Source organism: Sinocyclocheilus anshuiensis, unplaced genomic scaffold (assembly GCF_001515605.1).
Source record: "Sinocyclocheilus anshuiensis isolate Anshui unplaced genomic scaffold, SAMN03320099.WGS_v1.1 scaffold653, whole genome shotgun sequence".
Taxonomy (NCBI): domain Eukaryota; kingdom Metazoa; phylum Chordata; class Actinopteri; order Cypriniformes; family Cyprinidae; genus Sinocyclocheilus; species Sinocyclocheilus anshuiensis.
Genome location: NW_015540902.1, coordinates 336,894 through 355,421, shown reverse-complemented (window position 1 = coordinate 355,421; position 18,528 = coordinate 336,894). Strand labels below are relative to the sequence as shown.

General features: G+C 37.4%; 1 protein-coding gene across 1 annotated transcript in view; it reads left to right on the top strand.

Moving 5' to 3' along the window:
* doc2a (double C2-like domains, alpha) overlaps positions 1-18,528 on the top strand; it is a 32,241-nt gene that overhangs the window by 7,826 nt on the left and 5,887 nt on the right. The window contains exons 2-9 of the mRNA XM_016486961.1: positions 2,009-2,328; positions 3,732-3,811; positions 3,968-4,042; positions 5,238-5,347; positions 6,396-6,522; positions 8,438-8,497; positions 16,450-16,634; positions 17,374-17,455. Of these exons, the coding sequence (XP_016342447.1) occupies positions 2,013-2,328; positions 3,732-3,811; positions 3,968-4,042; positions 5,238-5,347; positions 6,396-6,522; positions 8,438-8,497; positions 16,450-16,634; positions 17,374-17,455 (1,035 nt within the window). The 5' untranslated portion in view covers positions 2,009-2,012. The remainder of the gene's footprint in view (positions 1-2,008; positions 2,329-3,731; positions 3,812-3,967; positions 4,043-5,237; positions 5,348-6,395; positions 6,523-8,437; positions 8,498-16,449; positions 16,635-17,373; positions 17,456-18,528) is intronic.

Here is an 18,528-nt window from a genome sequence, read left to right as displayed (position 1 = left end):
TGTTAAGGTGTAAGAGGTGTTATGTTTCTGCACTCTTCCATTTTTAGCAAATTAAGAAAACTTTGTCTAAAAACAATTTTTATGATAGTTTGTATTTTTTGTGCTCTGTATGGAACATCAGTGCCTGTTTAAGTGATGAACTCCATTACTTGTGTTTGTTTTCAGACATGATAACAGACGTTTTATACTTGTGCTACAACTTTTTGGCCTGTGCTACAAAACTTTCAACCTCTGTAGCACCAGTGCAATGTGAAAAAAAGTTAACGTACAGCCCTGGTTACGGTGACAGCTACATACAAGCAAAGCTTGAAGGAAAACTATAGTAGGAAAACGTCTTCCCTATTGTTATGTGCACAAAATTCGCTGGCTTCCACGGCACATCATCTTATAAATTGTGACGATCACAGAATGACCGCACATTTAACATGGACTTGGACATGGAGGTTTTAAATGAACTCACACATACACACATAGAGACTGCTTACTTACATGAGTTTATTATGATTATTAGTCAAAATTAGTGAATGAAATACCTGTTGTCCCATAATTTTAGAGTTCCGACGGGGGAATGGTGGTGGGAATTTTTGGTTCCGCTAAGGCGAGGAATCTACTATTGTTAATTGGGCGTGGGTGTTTCAGGGTCAACGCGGCCGAGTTGCTTGTGTTATTTCCTGTTCATTGCATTGTAAATGGTATCTTTTATTACATAAGAGAGTAGATTATTTATTGTGAACGCTATGGTAACCCGTTTCTTCTAGACTCTATATTTATGGGAAAATGTGTAAAGTGTTGTATGTGAGTTTGTCCCTCCCCATGGGCCAGTATAAATGTGTTTGTCTTTGTTTAATGAGTTGTCTGTGTTGATTGCTGCAGTGGAGAGTGCGGTCCGAGGGCCGCAGGTGTTTTGTGTTTTGTTTATTTTTTTTATTAGTTATTTTTTTTGTACTTTTTTTCCCCCCTTGAAGTTATTTTTGAAAAGATGATATTTTGCATTATTGTTTGAATCTAATTTGGATGTTTTTTGAATAAGAATCGTTTTCTTTAGTTTTGCTTTACTTTTCCCTTAATGTTACATTTTTGGGTTTGGATAACTGCTGTTTTGTACGTTTAAATAAATATTCAATAATATTTTAAACATTTTGTATTCACTCTGCCTCTGTTTAATTCGGCCACACATTTTTTTTTTTTGGTGCCCAATACTGGGTGACCATTACATAAATTAAGCTGCACAGCAAATTCCCCAGAGTTAAATCAACTCTGCTCAGAGAACATATTGTCCCAATCTACAGTGTTAAAGTAACACTGAAGCAGAGTTACCACTGTTAAGGATTATGTGATATGTTTTCATGTCTAAAAGCCTGAGCAGTAGTTGTTCATCTTCAACATTGTTAACAGTGGGTTTTCTTTACTAATGCTCACTCATCAATTAATTAATTGCTTAATTATCCCATTAACTTTAACTCGGTTTCAGTGTTACTTTAACACTCTGTCGATTGGGACAATATGTACTCTGAGTAGAGTTGATTTAACTCTGGGGATTTTGTTGTGTGTAAACAGTGACTTCAGGGGCCTCCATGTTCACTTTCAAATGACAGTGTGCAGCGTGCCATCTTTGTTATTGTTTTTTGCACGTACGGGTCAGTTCATTTACTCACAGTCATATCGTTCCGAACCTGTATGACTTTCTTTCCTCTGTAGAACACAACATAAAATATTCTAATAACAAGTTTTAATTTTGTTAATTCAATGAAAGTCATTGGGATCAATTGTTGTTTTGGACCCAACTGACTTTCATTGTATGAAGAAAAAAAAAAACAGTGTTCTATAGAAAAATATAAGTCATACAGGTTTGAAATGACATGAAGGTGAGTAAATGAAGGCAGAATTGTCATCAATTTCTGTGAACTATCCCTGTAACTGTAGGCGGCTCTGGAGGAATTGAATTTAAGTCTTTTTGGATTATCTGCTGGCTAATAGTATCAAAATAACAAATTTTGTTCTGCTTTAGCTCTATGACGGTGCGTAAGGGAAATAAGCTCACCATCTCCATCCAGGAACACATGGCCATAGACGTCTGTCCCGGACCCATACGACCAATTAGACAGATCTCTGCCTATTTCCCCCGACTCTCCCCGACTGCTGAGCCTGTCTCTCCAAACCCTGCTTCTTCATTGGCTCTCAGCCCGGGGGTTGGGGCCTCTGGAGGAAAGAGCGGAGGTCTCTTGTCCCCTCTGCAGGCAGGGGCCAGAGGAGGGGGTGGGACTCTGTCAGCAGCAAGCAGCATTGAGACATCAGTGGACATCTGCAGTTCAGACAGCGATGAAAGTAGTGAGTTATGACATTGTGTGCTTAACTCCCTACAGGATCACACACACCATCCAAACTCTTTACAAACTCTTTAGTCACACATCAATACACAACTGTAACTGTATGGTATATCATGAAAGTATAATCAGGTTACATAAGTTACAGTGCCCTCTTAGCTAGTGAGTCACATGTGAGTGCATAATGGGAGTTTTGAGAGACCATGCATTTTAGCGATGCCTAAAGTGGCAGTCACTGAACTTTGGACACTGCGACAGTCGTGATATGACGTTAAGCTCCGCAGCGTTTTTTAAATACATTAATTCATATAACAAATAATTGTAAATAAAAAGGTAAAATATACAATATTAAAAACACAATATTCAAACAATAAATGCGTTTTGACGCTCTTTAATTTGACGAAACCGTAACAGATTAATGTAGCTGCCTCAGTTCAAACGGCAGCCCGAAACTCTAGAGATGCGATAATCTCTTTTCGTCTTCACTATTATTTATATAGCACGATAAAACCATGACTGAACGTCCAATTTCCAAAGGTATGCTGAAAGATAAGACGAAACTTAATTTAATGTATAATTTTTCAAATAATTGCTGTGGAATTCAACCGTGGAAAGACGTTAACAAAACATATGTCTCCTGAAGTAAGTCAATGTCCAGCTGCTTGTTAGTTAGGAATTTAGATAAAAACAAATCGTCATAAATATACTATATAACTATATTTACTATATTAACTATAAAACTATATTTTAAATTATAATTTTACTTAACCTGTTATCTGTAGTGTTTAAATACATCTCCAAGTTATGTGAGAATCTCAGAAAATGAATCTCCTGTCAAAAATGCCTGAAAAGGAATCTTAAGAGACCATTTTCTCCACACACACAAAAAAAGAGTTTTTGAGTTGTTCATAGCTACAACTCAAAATGTGCTTCTAGGACAAAACGATGATGGAGCAGGTCACATAAACATTTTGGAAGTTATATGTATATAATGGAATATAATTAGGTATTTTATTGTTTTAAATAGGCCTATATTATCCATATGATAATGTCAGTCCACAAATTAACACCCTTCCTGGTCTATGCCTTGCAGAAATACATAGCTCTTGAACATAGCAAGGTATTTTGTTTGTCATATTACCTTATTTAAACTGTTGTTGGTTGCCAGTGCCTGGCAAAAATTAAATGTGAATTATGATGTTAATTGTGCAATATCAAGTATACTTTGCATTGGCAATATAAATAGTACAGGCTTAATATTGCAATTTGCTATGTTGCCATCCATCTTACTGTCTGTCAGATATGCATGCCTCATAATTGTACTCCATAATGGATTGTTCAATCTGCTTTCTGTCAGGTTTTATGGTATAGATGATATTAACATTTATCATTCCTATTATTTTGTAGCTGCACTGGGGACATTAGAATTTGAACTGAGGTATGAGAGAGCAACCAGTTCACTCCACTGTACCATCATCAGAGCCAAGGTAACGTCTTTCTATTCGTGACTCACACTACAAAACCTGCAGGTGATTTACCATTTAGCAGTTTGTACTACTTCAACAGGGCTCCATACCGTTGTTTCTTTGTATTTTTTTTTGTTCAGCAGATCTTGTCTAATAAATTGTTTGTTTTTTGTGTAGGGTCTGAAACCTATGGATTTTAATGGTCTGGCAGACCCTTATGTCAAACTTCATCTTCTACCGGGAGCATGTAAGGTGGGCAATTTTAGATCCCGTTTGGAGCAATTAAACCTTCGATGCATGAAGTTTACTATAGTGGATAGATTTTTATAAAGCATATTAACCATTCAGGGTTGCTTCATCCAAAAAAAACACAAAAAAAAACATGGCCTTTGACCTTTATGACCCAATTCTGTATGAGTTTTCACTTTATACACTATATGGCCAAAAATACATGGACACCCGAACACCAAACCCACATGTGCTTGTTGACCATTTACTCTCAAAACTATGGGAATTAATAGGGAGATGATCTTGGGATGGGATGCTGGGATTTGCTCTCATTCAGACATAAGAGCATCAGAGAGGCATTGATGTTGGGTGATGGGGCCTGACTGATAGTCTGTGTTCCAATTCATCCCAGTAGAGTTCATTGGGAGCCGGGTCTGGGCTTTGCGCCTGTCACATTTTTCTACACCATTTCATTATAGATCTTGCTTTGTGCACAGTATTATCACTCTGGAACAGAAAAGCACACTCCCCAAACTGTCCCAAAAATTGCCTTCTGTGGCTTTAAGGAGTCTAGCCAAAAATATAAATTACAAGCGAATTTCCAAATATTTTTGGCTATATTGTGTTTTTTATTTATGAAAATATAATAAAAAATGATGAACCATGACAAAGTGATGATTCAGAGGTAAATACCTCTGAAATATCTACTACATTTAGAAACAAATACTACTCAAAATGTTTTACAGAATTTATATACCACCGTTCAAAAGTTTGGGGCTGGTAAGATTTTTAAATGTTTTTGAAAGAAGCCTCTTATGCTCAACAAGGTTGCATTTATTTGATTTAATATACAGTAAAACAGTAAATATTATTACAATTTAAAATAACTGTATTACTTTTTTAACATATATTAAAATGTAATTTTATTTAGTCCTGTGATGCAAAGCTGAACTTTCAGCATCATTATTCCAGTCTTCAGTGTCACATGATCCTTCAGAAATCATTCTAATATGATGATTTGCTGCTCAAGTAACATTTCTTTTGTTTTGATCAATTTAATGTGTCCTTGCTGAATAAAAATGTTTTTAAAAAAATCTGAAATCCTACTCACCTCATATTTTTAATGATAGTGTGTTTGTGCATATTAGAGGATTAAGATAGTAAGATATAATCTTCACTCTTTATTTATTCATTTATTCACAATGTTTTATACCCACAGGCTAATAAACTGAAAACCAAAACAGTACGGAATTCTCTAAATCCTGTTTGGAATGAGACTCTTACTTACATTGGCATCACAGAGGAGGATATGCTCAGGAAGACTCTGAGGTTAGTGAAGACATCTGTGCATTCTTTAATCTCTCTTTATGGGTGCTCCAAGTGGGCTGTGAATCTATTTTGGATATTTCTTTAAAATTCTCCTCTCGGAGAGCAGTGATTTGACAGTAGCCTGCATATTTTGTGTCGACAGTAGGTGTGTAGGTGTGTGAGAGAGAGTGCATCAGACTTGTAAGTTTAATCCTGCCTGGTTTATATGTTTGAAAACGATTAACAGTTGAAAACATTAGAAATTTTGAAAAGTAATCAAAAAGTAATCAAATGTAATCAGTTACATTACTTTAATAAAGTAATTAAAAAGTTACACTACTTATTACATTTTAAGTAGGGTAACTTGTAATCTGTAACCTATTACATTTCCAAAGTAACCTTCCCAACACTGCCTGTAGCTTATGAACCTTCAGGAATGATCAAGTTTCTGGGTACATTTACTGTTGTGCGTGTCTTGGAAAGTCAGCATTATATTTAGGCTGAATATTTTTGCTGAAAAAACTGAAAGGCGCTCTTCAGCCCCATCATCTCCAAGGATCCTCACAAGAGGTGAAGTGACTGTAGCACTAAGGTTTATTCTGCGATTATCCACAGAAAATTACCTGTGTGCTCGTGGTATAAATGAACAGTATCCCCTGGCAACCTGGGACTGGGACTGCTGGTGTTTTCAAACTTGCCCTTTCTTTCAATGGCAGGGTGACAGTAGTCAGAGAAAAGTAATTTAGCCGTTTATCTCCAAGGGAGAGTACAGGAGCAGAGGAGGGTGTCGGTTCCGCAAACACGCAAGCAAACCTTTGAAAAAAAAAGAGCAGCCGCTTACCTCCGACCAAACTGTCAGACCCAGAAATATCATCCTAATCCCATTCAAAAATATACATTTCAGTCTGAGCCATTTTTAGCTCTTACTGCTCTGCGGACGTTATTTTTTATTGCCTTATCACTTTCGCCCATACTACATTTACAGCTTTCATGTTTATCTTTGCTTTCCTTTCAGTATAATTGAATAACTCTCTCACTTTCTTTTTTATGTTGTTGTTGTTTTTCTCAGGTTATCGGTGTGCGATGAGGATAAACTGACTCATAATGAGTTTATTGGAGAGTCTCGTGTGGCCCTGCGACGCGTGAAACCAGACCAGACGAAACGTTTCTACACCTGTTTGGAACATCCACCACCTGTAAGACACACATACACACATAATCTGTTCGAGTCTGTGAGAACAGTGCCTGACGTTAATGCAACATCATTGTGATCAACGACTGATCTGAATGTAATTAATATAAGCTTGTTCTAGCTAATCTTCACCAATTAGTGCGATAGATAGATAGATAGATAGATAGGTAGGTAGGTAGGTAGGTAGCATTACCTGTATTGATATTCTTTTAATTCAAATGAAATGAATTCAAATGGAACCAATTCTTCACTTCTGAATTTTTCTCAACCCTGCTGAAAACATAAAGAAAAGGAAATGTTTAATTTGACTATTTTTAGCTTTGGTAATATGATATATAATTTAAAAGACACAAATTAACATACTTTTATGATTAAGGTGCATTAAAGTCATCATAAAAAATCGTATTTACAAGCTGGACGAGAGGAATTTTCTTGAGCCTGAAGTTTGGGGTGGTGTTAGTGAGAAAACATGGAGACAATGGATAAAGTGTTATAAATATATGACATTATTATTATTTTTTCATTTCAAATAAAACTAGTTAAGTTGCATGGACAAAATACAATAGTATAAGTTGCATGTATTGCACAGTTACCTTATACATCAAGATCTGTATTTCAAGAGATCTGCTTTTATCAATTTTGCAGTTTGGGTATGGCCCAAATGCTGTATTGTACACTTAGCTAAAACTAAAATGCATTCCAAGTTGCTGTTGGTTAATTTAGAATTGATGGGTGAACTTGCACCTCGACTGGACATGTTTATTAAGTAACAAGTCAATTGTGATAAGACCTTAACGAGTTAAGAACGCCGCCATCTTTATTGTTTACTTGAATCAGTTTTAGGAAGTCACAGCTATTGTGAGATTAGAAAATGAGCTTGATTTTAGTTTTTTTACTCCTATTAGGGGCATTTCCTCTGAGTAGGCAAGGGAGGCAGTGCCTCCTCAAAAAAATCGGACGAGAAAATAATCCACAGTACAATAATAAATGCAAATATTATGAAATATGACATTAAAAAAAATCAACACATTTTTCTAAAGTGACACTGAAAATCAGTGGGGGAAATTCACCTGAGAAGAGGCAGTGCCTCCATCATGCTGTGATTGGCCTATTGCGTTGTTCACATGATAAATCTCCCCTCTCATTTTTACGTACCTTCCCCATCTGCAAAAACGTCTGAATTAAAATAAAATGGTGTTAATGGAAATACTTATTGAAAAATAAGTAAACAACTCACTCACTGAATTAAAATAAAATGGTGTTAACAAAAAGACTAATTGAAAAATAAGTAAACAATAAGTTGTTTACCTACTTGTGGTGAGTCAAAATCAAACCTGAAATGACTTGAAAACAACCTGCAAGGGATTTTTAGTGAGCGATCGGCTTGAAATTAAAGGTACATCTTCACATGTCTGTGCCCATAATGACACCTACAATGTTTCCCAGGCTTTGATGATTGATGATCCAAAAAAAGAACAGCTGAACATTTGTTAACAAATAAAATATACATAAAATATGAAATGTTTTACTGTTTTTATAGTTATTACTTTGGAATAAATGTAAAAATGCTTAAAAAGCACGAACTTGTTCATAAATATACTTCATTTTAATAAACAGAACATTAATTACTTTGTTAATGGAAGTAATGTTTATTTATTTAACCTGAAAAATGTGTCAATATTAAGTGTAACTGGAACATGAATTTACTTTATGAAAAACAGTGAGGACTCTGCCTCATTTCAGAACAGCATGGTTCTTACAGACATTCAATCAGCTCTTATCTGCTGTTGTATGAACAAGGCAATTTGAGAGTCACATCTGTTATCAGTGCAAAACACTGATTGTATGAATGTAGCCAGTGACATCCAGAGACTCTGCTCACTTCATCTCTGTCTCCTTTCTCTCTCTGTATCTGCCAGTTTCCCTCTCCTACAGCCATGGGAGCAGCACTGCGAGGGATTTCCTGTTACCTACGAGAGGTACTCTACTCCAAAACCTCTCACTCTCACAGCAAAAAAAAAAACAATTAACAAAGCACTGACATTTCCGGATGCAAGTTAGCAATGACGTTTTAAATATTACAAACAGATAATTGCCTGCTGATTAATGCTCTGTCACTCAAATGTTTTCATATTGGGATCTAAACTCATTTGCATTTCAATAAGAACATTGAGCATATTATGATAAGTGGGATGGAAGAAATCAATTGGCATTTTCATTACCATCCAAAATTGTAGGCGCCCAATGATGAGAAATACCGGAAAGTAAAAAGGACACAAGGAGGAATTACAAGCGGAAGAAGGGGTCATCTGAGGAAAGGGCAGACGTGTGGATGTACTATTTGCGCATTTCCGTGTTTAAAGCAAATCCCTGCTCTGTCTGTCAACAAGAACGAATGTGGCATCCTTAAATGACGGATAAGATTAGCTGAACGGCACTGTGGCCTCCAGAGAGATGAGATACAATTTGTTCTATTTAACTTGGTGTTGTACAGCACTTACGCTGCCAGTGCCCAGTGTTGACAATTTCATGACAGAAGCTGCTAAACAGTGAGCCAGAGAGAGAGAATTCAGATCCATTTCTTTTGATTTAACCAGAGATGTAGAAAAAATCTGGAAACTGGGGGGACACATTACAGAGCTTATCAGCCTGGCTCATGAATATTAATTAGGTGACATAACAGTACTGAAAAGCACGTAAATGGACACTAGCCACATTAGGATTACCACTTACCGACTGTGCTTGTACGTTCATTCGTTTGATTATTGCTCAAAATGTGTATTTCATATTCATCTCTCACTCGGTTTCTCATTTCTTTCATTCATAAACCGATAAATGGTAAATTTGAAAGGACAGAGGCGGCAGAACATTTGCCGCCCACCTGAAAGCAACAGAGATTTCTGGAGACCAGAATAATAACATATTTTCAAAGGAAGTGGAGAGATTTTGTGGGGGAAAAAGACAGGAGAAAGCCACAGACAGCATAGATAGGGAAGATGAAGAAAAAAGGAGCGAGAGGTTACAGGGTTATGAATGGACAGAGGGTGCCGGGCGAGTGACAGACAACACACTCACGGGTCTCTGGAGGAAGAGAACTAGAACTGACAGAGGAAAACTGCTGAACTGCTTAGAGGGATCACAGAGACAGTGATGGTTCAGGGGGTGGTTTGAAATCAAATTATGTTAAAGGGACAGCTCACCCAAAAATTAAATCATTTTATGGCACATAAAATCATTTACTCACCCTCATGCCATTCCAAATCGAACTTTCTTTCTTCTGTAGAGAACAAAAGGGATGTAAGGCAAAATTTTAATGCAGGTGAAGTCATCTGAAGCCATTCAATAACTTTGAGGAACAGACTGAAACTCAAGCCATTATTTCTGAAAATCTTCAGTGTGACAGGCCTTGAGAAAGAAGTACACTTTAGCATAAGTGTATATAGAGTACTTATTGTGGAATTAATAAACTTAAAAGAATATACTTAAGTGTGACCTGAATGTAATGTTTCCAGGCACTTAATTGCATGTTAATTGCAATTAAATGAAAATGTATTATAATTTGAATTTATATTAAATGCAATTAGTTGAGCTTTAGAGTGCTTTTTTTTTTTGACTGACTTAAGTAGGCCCTCAAGTATATTAATCTCATAATTAGTTCTATTGTCTTTGAAGTATGGTTAAAGTGCACTGCCAAATGTACTGACCATGTATGGTATCAAAAATGTACTTTAATGTAACTTCTATTGAAACCTGTGTTTTTATTTGTAATATATTTGTAATTCCTCATTTGTAATGATGAAGTTGCAATTTAGAACATTTAAAATACATTTACTTCACATGTAATATTGAATTAACACACAACAGTTAAAATTATAAAGTACTTTACATTTAATTTAGTATGTTAATTAACATGAAAATAAGTGTATTTCTTTAAATTATGACAAAGATTATTTAAAACATAATTATTTAAAATGTACTTTAAAGCAAAACTTGTAATTTGACACTATTACAAAACACACTTTTTAAAAGTATACTCCCTTTAAGTACCTAAGTGGCCTTTTATATTATGAATATTATATTACCCGCAAGTAGTTTTTTTTTCTTCTTCTTTTTAATAAACGCTGAAGACATAAAGTACACTACAAGCACATTCAATACAATATTACTGAAAACAACAGCTTGGACATTCTGCTAAATAGTTTCCTCTTGTGTTCTATAGAAACAAGATACAGGTTTGTAAAGTCATGAGGAAAAGTATGACAAACGTCTTTTCTTTTTTTAAAAGGAATAGTTTTCTAAAAATGAAGACTTGAATACAACTGAGAGTTGGAAATGTAATAAAAGTAAAAAGGTGGAGGAAGAATATGGAGAACATGCCCCAGAGGCGAAGTAAGGATCACAATGTCACAGACGGTGTTTATGGCGCAACAGTCACTATGTTTATTTAAAGCTTTTGATTTGGTGTCATGACTGGCATACATACAGATTCTGTGGAGGCTGATGACTGGTGCCATGCCATCTGCCTGCTAATCACGCAAATCTGAATATGAAAGCTGTGCTAGCGCTGATGTGTGTGTGCGTGCTCCCAGCCTCACTGCGCACCTGCTTACCTGCTGGATACACCCCTTCATTATCATTAGTGAGTCTGCATGATGGGGGTCATTAGTTTGAAACCTCACGGAGCACAGCAGCCAAAAGCCCAAGAAATTCAAGCTACAACATTTAAACCACGTTAAATTCATTTATCCTATTCAGAAATGCCACTGGCATTTTAATTAGTTCCAGAAACGTGCACTGTCAGAAGAAAGCCACTGCTATGCCACCATCTGCTTCTTTGTGGCTAATTTGTTCCACAAAGATTTTCTAGCAAAAACCTCTAATCTTCTATGATATTTGCATTTTATTGGAGTTATTGAGCTACAATAGATTTGATTATACTCAAGGGCGTAGAATTCAGTAGGGATGCTAGAGACATGTCCCTACCGACATCCAGTGACTACTGAATCATCCCTAGCAATAATTTTGATCAAATAACTAAAATATATTTATATGAAAGCACTGTTGTAATTTTGGCTGTATCTAAAATGGGTCATACCATTGACATTACATGAGAACATAAATGTTTAAAACATGCATGCACAGTTCAGTTGAATAATAAAATGTTCCTTCTTTAACTTAACGCTGTTAAACTGAATGTACAAAGCAAACTGTTGCTGAAATATCCACAAAATTAAAAGACCAACACTGAAATAAGAGCATGCGGTTTAGATGCATGTTACTAGAGTTAGAGTCCTGAGGCATGTTTTCTTTCAGAATAATCATTGGTCCAATTTATTTGTGATATTACAATAAAGTGAGGAACAGCGTAATTAAGAAGCCCCTGTTATTAAGTGCTATTAAGCAGTCTCTAGGTAGAGTGTATACATGCTCTTTGCGAGCTTTCTAGGCAATCAATTTAAAATGTAGAACTTTTGTTTTTTGGCCACACACACGTTGCAAAGTTTCGGGAATGACATCTGCATATTTATGCGGGATTCGCTCGCGAAGTAGCAGTGTTTGGCATGGTGATAACCATAGCAATAGACGGGACAAAATATGTGAAAATGTGCATTAAGACTAGAGCACCCTCACTAATTTCAGAAGCACCCTCAGTGATTATTTCTGGAACTTCGTTGATACACTTTTGTTAAAAAAAAGTGAGTGACGTGACATGTGGCCAAGTATGGTCCGCAACCTTTGGGTTACGAGTCCGACTCTCTAACCATTAGGCCACAACTATATACAAAAACAACAAAATACAAATGCACTAAATAAAATAATTTAATAAATGCATATTTACTATTTAAGCACTTAACTAAAATAAGTATTAATAAAATAACTAGAAAAGGCTGACTATATTCAGCTTGCTTCCATTTAGTGAGAAAAGCCTACTCTTCACCGGAAGCTCCTCTGGTCTTCAGTGATGCGAGGACAACGTTTGAGCGTACACGTAATATCTGTCTGAAAGCAGAGCCAATTCATAAAAGAACAATGCATATTTAAAAGCACATGTCCAGTTTTGTGTGAGTGAAGGAAATCTACTTGCGAGTGGAGATTCGTGCTCGTGCATTAGGCCTACATGGCTCACATTATGCGCTCTAGACACTGTCATTAAGATTGCGCTATAGAAGCTGCCTAAAATTAATATAAAGAGGAGAAGAAAGCGGCCCTAGGCAGCTGCCTACACATGCCAGGATCCGCCACTGCCAGATGCAGTTAGAAATGTACTAAAAACAAGCCTATCACAAGACATCTGGTAGGGGGGGCACCTGGGGTGGCCAGCCAAATTTCAGGGGGGGCCGGTGCCACCCCTGGCCACCACGTAGATACGTCCCTGATCATACCTAACATTTCATATTTATGCAAATACTGGAAACAAAATCCATTCTCCTCCTCTGAAGTATGCATTTTTCTCTTAACATCGCATATTTATGTGCATGAGTGGGAAACCACAACAACTGACCGTAAGTGGTGTAGTTGACCTCATGCGCAGGGAATTATATTTGTGGCTATTTTGTCTGTCTCCTGAGCATTAGACAACTGGGCTGCTCTCCTCACTGTTTGCATTATGAGTTGTCTGTTTATAACGCAGGGGTCGCTCCTCTGTCTGCCCACTATCTGTGTGTGTCTCCTCACTGTTAAATTAATGAAGGTCTGGCAGTGCAACTTTCACTCACTCCAGCTCTTTCTCGCTCCTCTCACTCTCTCTCACACACACACACACACACACACACACACACACACACACACACACACACACACACACTATCTGTATCTGTCCCCACACAATTACATTAATGAAACCTCATACTTGCCAGCAAACAGGTTTGGCTTAGCATGCTTCTCACTAATGGGCAAACACATCCGCAACCCCGGCACAAACACACGTACGCGCACACACAAACAATGTGGCAGACGGGGCTGTAAGGGGAATTTCAAAGTGCAAGGTAAATAACTAGAAATAACAAGGCTCTTTTTAGAAAAACAAGAGGGAGAGAGACACTGTGATGATTACCCTATTGATCCTGTCCTTTTGCTGGTTACTGAGGGTGCGGCTGGGAGAGAGACAGAAAGAGAGAGACAGACGGCTTAAAACAAAGGAAGGCAGGAAAAGAGTATGAAAGACAGATATACAGCTTACTGCTCTGTGAATTTTCATATTCAAAGATATTACACTTTCCTCATAAATGCCTGAGAAATAATTTCCAATGTTATTATGTCAATGAAAATGTTGAATGTGAAATCCTGTTAGATTAAATATATATTCCTTTAGGCGGTACTTTTTGAGCTCTGTAACTTTTATAAAAATGTACAGGTATATGCCTATATTTAAAGAAGTATTTATGTGAAAGGGTATAATAGACTAACAAAAACTCACTTAAAATGTATAATTATACATTGATTACTTGCACAACAGCAAGAAAAACAATAGGATGGAACCTGACAGGATGCATATGTAGAAATAAATAAGGGGTTAGTTCTTATTAGTGAGGGATTGAGAGTTGCATTGTTGGTAATTTCACTATTTTGATTGATGATATTAGGCTGGTTACTGTCATTTTATCGGACAATATGGAATGTTTTCATGTTAGACAAAGCAACTATTACCAACTATATACATATATATATATATAAAAAAGAAATCATCAAATCATTGTATTTACATAAGTTTGTGCTGTTGTCCCCGATGTCACATCCTGGAGATGATGTCATTAAGGATATGGCTGTAAGGGATAAGAGATCAAACTAATTGGAAAGTTAAACTGAGGATACAAGAAAAGCCAACATGATTTTAATTAGAAAAATAAATATGGAGAAACACTTGAAATATTTCTTAATAAATTGCCAGTTTTTCTTTCATTAGTGCAAAACCACACAGGGACCTGACAAAAATAGCAGCATGTGTTTAAATCAAAGTGAAGTTATTTAAAAATGTACTTGTGTGTTCACTTAATTGTGAAATTATGAGAAGATAAAGTTGTGAGTTTAATATTTGATCTAATATATTTAGACTTGCAGGCATGAACTGTATAAATTGTACTTTATAACATAAATGGCACACATGGCTATGCTCTTTATTGTCCTTCCTCTCTCTCTGCATCAGTCTAAACTTTGATCTTGTCCATTACACTCTTTTATATCTCAGGGATCAGGGGTTGGAGACGGGTAAGTTTAGGTATATATAAGGTGGGAGGAGTTGGATCTGGATCCAACCTCGCCCCCTGGATCTTGTGTTCTGCAGTGAGGACCATCTCCACTAGCCTGAAGAGGCTTTGCTCAGATCTGCCCGCTTCCCCCTTTGAAAGCCTCTGAATCTGAGTTAAGCCTAAACAGACCAGGAAGAGAGAATGATAAATTACTGTTTGTGTGTGGTAAAAGATGAGTCTGAAGAAGTCATCATAGAGCATTTGCAGAAGACTACAAGAGTTTAAATAGGGATTTTCCATATTAAGACAGATTAAACCACTTCTATTAGAATCAATATTATCCAAAGAGAAAGGAAAAATGGAAATCGCATCATATGACCCCTTTAAAAATGAGCCTAGTGCATAGATGTCACATTTTACTAACACTAATGTCCTTAGGTTACGCTTACACTAGTGCATTTTCGTTTTAAAACGCATAGGTTAGACAGAATCATCATTTCTATTCATTTTCCACTGATTTACGCAATCTGATGAGCATTAGCTGCTTCTAGCCAGAGCCAATCACTGATTTAGGCACATAAAGCATGCTGCATGCTTATTGGCTCACTGACTTTGATTAGATTAACCCCTTAGGTATCGAAATCTGGTACGGAACGACAAGACATTTTTTGATACTCGATGGTCGGTGCCTAAGAAGTACTCGATAACCAGCCCTACTGTTTATAATTATTCTAAATGTGAACATGATCAGATTTTACCCAGAGGGAGTCCTTTTCATTGGGTCAGTTGTATGCTATGTCTCCTAGACAGTCACTTTTAATATAGATGATTTATTACAATGCTTGCAAAACAGCGCTGTATTAATATTCTTGGTTAGGGTTTTTTCTAAAGTATTAAACTTAATTTAGCATCACCAATCTTAGGTGAGCTATTATTTTAGTTTTGTTTTTATTTTTGTTTTCACTTTATACTATAAGAAATTAAGGGTGTGACTCAATCAGCTCTCTAGTCCAGTAGTAAGTGCACTACCCGAGGTAGTCTAGAGCTGTCCCATTCATCCCATATGGCAGTCAAAACGTTCCAAAGCACCAAAATTTTTATGGCTGTCCCACTGTTAAAATCACTCCAAGGCAAAAAAATTAAAATAAAAAATCATACCAGACTGATATTGGTCCTGTTGTAATGTACAGAGTTATTCTGTCCTTAAATATCTTTACATTTGAAACCCTATAAACAGGATATTGAATCATCAGTTCTATTAATGTTTAATAGATCAAGGCCCTTGCTAGTGCCCAAATTTGTGTTCTTGATATTCTGATTCATAATGAGCAAAATGAGACACAGCTCAAGAATAAAGTTTGAAAATGTTCCATTGACCAGTACATTGATAGAATGTTAAAATGTAACCAACAGAGATGGTGTCATCAAAATATTTGCATATTGAGATGTGATAAGTCTTCCTTCTTACAACTATTTGCATACTAAATTCTGATTGGGCTCATCTTCCATCTATATATGCATCCATAAATAGCTGCCTTTCCACCACACAGTGACTGTGTTGATTCTTGTCTAACCGATTGTAAACAAGGCATGATTCGGCATTTCATATGCACATCATTTAAGCCTTGAACATAAGCCTACCTAAAACCTCAACATTATTCCATGCAACCACTGGTATTTCCTTCAGGGAAATGCCTAATCTAGTTACATTTTTGGACCTAACATTCATTTGTTCTTTCTTGCAGTGGGAGAATGAACAGTTGACCAGTTTGGAAGAGAGGGGCCGCCTGTTGCTCTCGCTGCAGTTCCTGTCACCTCCTGCAGAGGGCGAAGCAGAGGGCCGGCGAGGGGGCTTGTACGTCAGAGTACTACGCTGTGCCCATCTGGCAGCCATGGATGTCAACGGCTTCTCAGATCCCTATGTGAAAATGTGAGATTTCTGCAACAACACTGAGAAAGCACAGACATGTAAAAAAATAAAATAAAAGTGAAAAAATAAAAAGGGCAAAGGAAAAAGAACACCAGTTTGGAAGGGTGGTGCCATACACAGTTCTCAGAGGTGGAGAGTGAGTAGGAGAAACTGTAAAACGAGAGAGAGAAAGAGAGATGGATAGTATAATAAGACTAAAAAAAACACTGTACATCCTACGTCTTTCCTCTGATGTGTCTCTGCTTCTCACTCTCTCATTTGTGCCCCCCTCTAATCTCTCATGATTTTTCTTACATCATGTATTAAAATAAACGCTCCCAAACAGTTCTTCCTCCCCAGGCAAAATGGCATAAGAACAGACAGGACCCCCACCCACACTCACGTCCCTTCCAGTTACTCTCTCTCTCTCTCTCGCTCTCTCTCTCTCTTCCATTCCTTTCACAAACGCACACATACACATTCTCTCTTTTCCTCAGGATCAAAGCCATATTCTAACTGTGTGTCTTGGGGGAGGGTGGGTAAGAGTTAACAGCAGTACGTAAAGCAAATCAAATTTTTATGGAAGCCTGTGGGACGTCACCGCAAAAGCCGAAAAGCAAACAGCTTGGTACGAATGTGTCTGGAGTCCATTTCGTATGCTTGCGACAGCGGTGCCGCTTGTTTTAATCTCCTGCTCTCCCACTGTCCTGCTCTACCTACGGCCCTCACTTTGTTCTTTCATCTGCCTTTCTCTTTCCAGATATCTGAAGCCAGATGTGAAGAAGAAATCCAAACACAAAACGGCAGTGATTAAAAAGACCCTTAACCCAGAATTCAATGAGGTATGGATGTATTTGACAAACTGCCGGTGCCAGGGAGTGCGGCACACTCATTTCATTACACGTGCACATGTGTGTCGTGCGCCTCACAAGCATCTTGAGTGTTAATGAGATGTCTGGTCCAATATTTCTTTGCGCTGCGTCCTTGCTCACTTCACATTCCCAGAAGACCTCCACCTAAACGCACTTTTGTCTTGCATCACCATGTTGCACATTTCTAATTTCAGTCATGTCCTCCGTTTCTCTTTTTCTCCCTCTCCTCCTTCCCGTCTGTCTCACACTCTCTCTGTCATGTGGGTGGCAGGCGATCGCCAGTAAGGCTAAGTGTTTCCATTCACTCAGAAGTAATACACACCCAGATTGGCCATATAATTACTCCTTGGCTCAGACTGAAGGCTGCTCACTCCAATCTCACACGCCACTATCTGCTTAAAAGCAGGTCTGCCCCCTGCTCCACAGGAGCCCCGCTCAGCAAAACCATGATATCATATCATATCATATCAAAACTGTTCATGAGGGTGCTGAAAATTAATGGGAGGAATAAGAGGCAGGAGCAACAGCACTCCTCAACATATTAAATTTAGAACATGCTCCAGTTTCTTTTTTTATGAACTGTTTGAACATGTGTGGCTGCCTTTGGCTCTGGGGAGAGGGATGGGTAGAAGTCAGAAGAGGAAGGTCCAGTGGTTTCATCCCTGTGATCCCAGCATGATTTAACTCGGATACCCCAGAAAGCAGCCTCTATTTAAAATGTATTGCCTTCTACTGCATAAATGTTTCTTTCCTTTATTCAGGCACATGCCAGGCTTCAGTCAGTGGGTGTGAAAGCCCCAGACGGGAACATCTGTTTGACTGAACTACCAAATGCCATTTGTTTCTGGAAGTTTGTTTTTGAAGCAACTTTCCATGGGGTTTAATATTTTTATTATTCCCCAGGTGGCTTCGGAGCTGTCAGGATGATGCATAGGAGATCTTTCTGTGTTTAAAAATGTCCTTTGAAATGAATGAGGGAAACTCAAAAGTGACAATGAATAAATAACATTTTGGGCTTTGGCCAAAGGGTTGATCAAATGAGA